At 44.6% G+C, this 2,543-nt stretch overlaps 1 protein-coding gene across 1 annotated transcript; it reads right to left on the bottom strand.

Moving 5' to 3' along the window:
- Positions 1 to 213: 213 nt before the first annotated feature.
- PCYB_071850 (actin-like protein) lies at positions 214 to 1,913 on the bottom strand (the record flags this gene model as incomplete). Its single annotated transcript, XM_004221582.1, has 2 exons — positions 214 to 1,732; positions 1,825 to 1,913. The coding sequence occupies 2 exons, from the start codon at positions 1,911 to 1,913 to the stop codon at positions 214 to 216; spliced, it is 1,608 nt and encodes a 535-aa protein (XP_004221630.1).
- Positions 1,914 to 2,543: the final 630 nt, after the last annotated feature.

Here is a 2,543-nt window from a genome sequence, read left to right as displayed (position 1 = left end):
CTATGCGGGATAGAGAACCATGTAGGGTGCCTGTCGGAGAGGAGCCCTCATTTTCATGGGGGGAAAAAAAAGCCTAAAAAAGTGTTTCCCTCTGCAAAGGCCTAAAAAAGAGGTTCCCTCTGCAAAGGCCTAAAAAAGAGTTTCCCTCTGCATAGGCCTAGAAGAGAAGCTCCCTCTGCAAAGGCCTAAAAAAGAAGCTCCCTCTGCAAAGGCCTAGAAGAGAAGCTTCCCCTGCAAACTCAGACGCTCCAGGATGCTGTCCCCACACTCCTGATAGTCCGCCCGTGTGATCTGATAATTATGATAATCGAAGAGCTCCAAAAAGTAGTGAGCCCCCGAGTAGGTGGCATATTTTTGTAGCATCCTTCTCCGCACAGCATGCACATTGATACAAACGTTGCTGTAAAAGTTTTTCCTTTTTACAAAGTCATACAATTCATTTTGTAATCTTTCACGAAAACCCCTGATGATGCTGGATCCCCCCGTCAGGTAGATATTTTCAAAGAGTTCCTTTCGAGTATCGATGGGACACCTTTGAATAGTGTCGTAAATTACACAGGGGAGGGTACTCTGTGTGAGGGTGGAGCTCAGGATGGCTTTCCAGCTAGGGGAGGACTCACTTACATTCGAGTTCGGGATCCAGCTGGGAGACCCGCTCAAACGAAATCCCTCGTTCTCATCGTACGTGTGCAGCTGCTTGTACGACTCCGTTTTTAAGTAATTTCCCAAATGATATGGAGAGAAAAATATTTCAGTGGAGGCTACAGCTGAGGAGGATATTTTATTAAAATGTAACTCGAACGAGCTAACTAAATAATTTCTCGGAGTTTGATCGTAAAGTAGGGAAAGATAACCACAGTCTTCTCTAGTTTTCGGAGTGAATACTCGTTTCTCCTTTGCAATTTTTGCAGCCTCCATTGATATGTCTTTTTGGTAGGTTTTATTCTTTTTCATTTCATCGAAAATTTGATTGTCTATGTCGTACCCCCCGATGTGGTAGGTGCTGGTCAGGTCAGGCAGTGGGATTCCGTTTATCACAGGTGTGCAGATCGTTTTAGTACTTCCGATGTTGACTAGGAGAGCGGTGAAATTGAACAATTTTAAAGCGTGTAGATTGGAGAGGCACTCCTCCGGGTAGGGTCCCTGACCCCCCGGGTATGGTTCCCTCCCCACTATTTTTTTCCGCGGTGCGGTATGTTCTCCTTTGGCTTTTTCGCCTCCCGTTCTGACGGTGTCACCGGTATAGTCACAGTGTGTAGAAGAGTCCTTCTGATCATCTCTATAAAGTAGGACCTCACGCCCGTGTTGTCTCTCCTGCCTCTCCTTCGCCAGGTTCTCCAAAATGATGAGTGACGAGAGAAAGGATGGCTCCCTAAAGGTCACACTCTGCACTTGAAATGTGTCAAATAAAATATCCCCCAAAGTGGAAAAATCATGCGTACTATTTATGCTAGAAAAGGGAATAAACAAATCTTTGTCTTTTAAATTTATTTTGTAAAAATTACTAAAGCAGTGGAAAAGGCACTCTTCTATGATGTCGTAGTTTTTATATGGAGGGTGTGCATATCCCAGCTCCTTCCATGGCTCAATAACTTCCATTTGGGGTACCCTCAAGCTTTGTAATTTGCAGTCGTACTTATTTATCAGTCCAACTTTGAAAGAATAATTTCCCAGAGTCAACAGGACGATATTATTTTCTATAGGCAGGTAACTGTTCAGCTTTTGGATGTCGCTACACGTGGTATTTGAGAAGCTACTGAAGCTTATTCGTTTGTGGAGTTTTTTTTTTCGCTCGACGGGAGGGAGTTGCTTAAATTGACGTACGGCCCCAGTGGGTCCTTCAGCTTGAGGTACAGGCTCTCCGTTATGGGGCTGTACGTGGGAGTTTTCCGCCCCTCGCCCTGCCCCTTCATCGGGACGCCGTCCAAACAGTTACTCGAGTCTGTCAAATCGGCCGAGGGGGGAGGGGTGGCCCGTGTAGACTTGCGAATGCTTTTTCAACTGTCGTGCCCTATGCAACCGGAGCTACGTCCAGTGCGCACACCTGGTTGGCACCCCACTGCGGTATGAACACTTCGACCGTTTCGGTTTTCCCTTGCTTGGTAGGTTTATCTCCCTTTGTGCTTATTTCGAGCACTTGTGTTTGTCCCCTTTCTTCACACGGAGCAGTGCGCGATGAACTACGCAGTTACCATGGGTACATTCTGGCGAAGCAGCAACTGCTTGTCGAAGCAAGGGCTCTTTTTAGAAACTCTGTTTTTTTTTTTTCCCTTCCTTTTTTTTATCTCCACCCCTACGAATTTATCCACTCAAGTCCCATACAGCCGCGCCAGCAAGGCGCCTTCTTCCTTCATTCAAAGAGGACGCGGGGGAAGGAAAAAAAAAAATGTAGACTTACTGCAACGAATCGGTGTGCATTTTCCGATTGCGAAAAAGAAAATCTGCAAAATTATGTGTATTTATCTTTATTTTTATGATTATTTTTATGTTTATTTTTATGTTTATATTTATGTTTTTTTATTTTATTTTTAGATTTATATTAT

Source organism: Plasmodium cynomolgi, chromosome 7 (assembly GCF_000321355.1).
Source record: "Plasmodium cynomolgi strain B DNA, chromosome 7, whole genome shotgun sequence".
Taxonomy (NCBI): Eukaryota; Apicomplexa; class Aconoidasida; order Haemosporida; family Plasmodiidae; genus Plasmodium; species Plasmodium cynomolgi.
The sequence above is the reverse complement of the archived record's forward strand: the minus strand, read 5'-3'. Positions and strand labels throughout refer to the sequence as shown.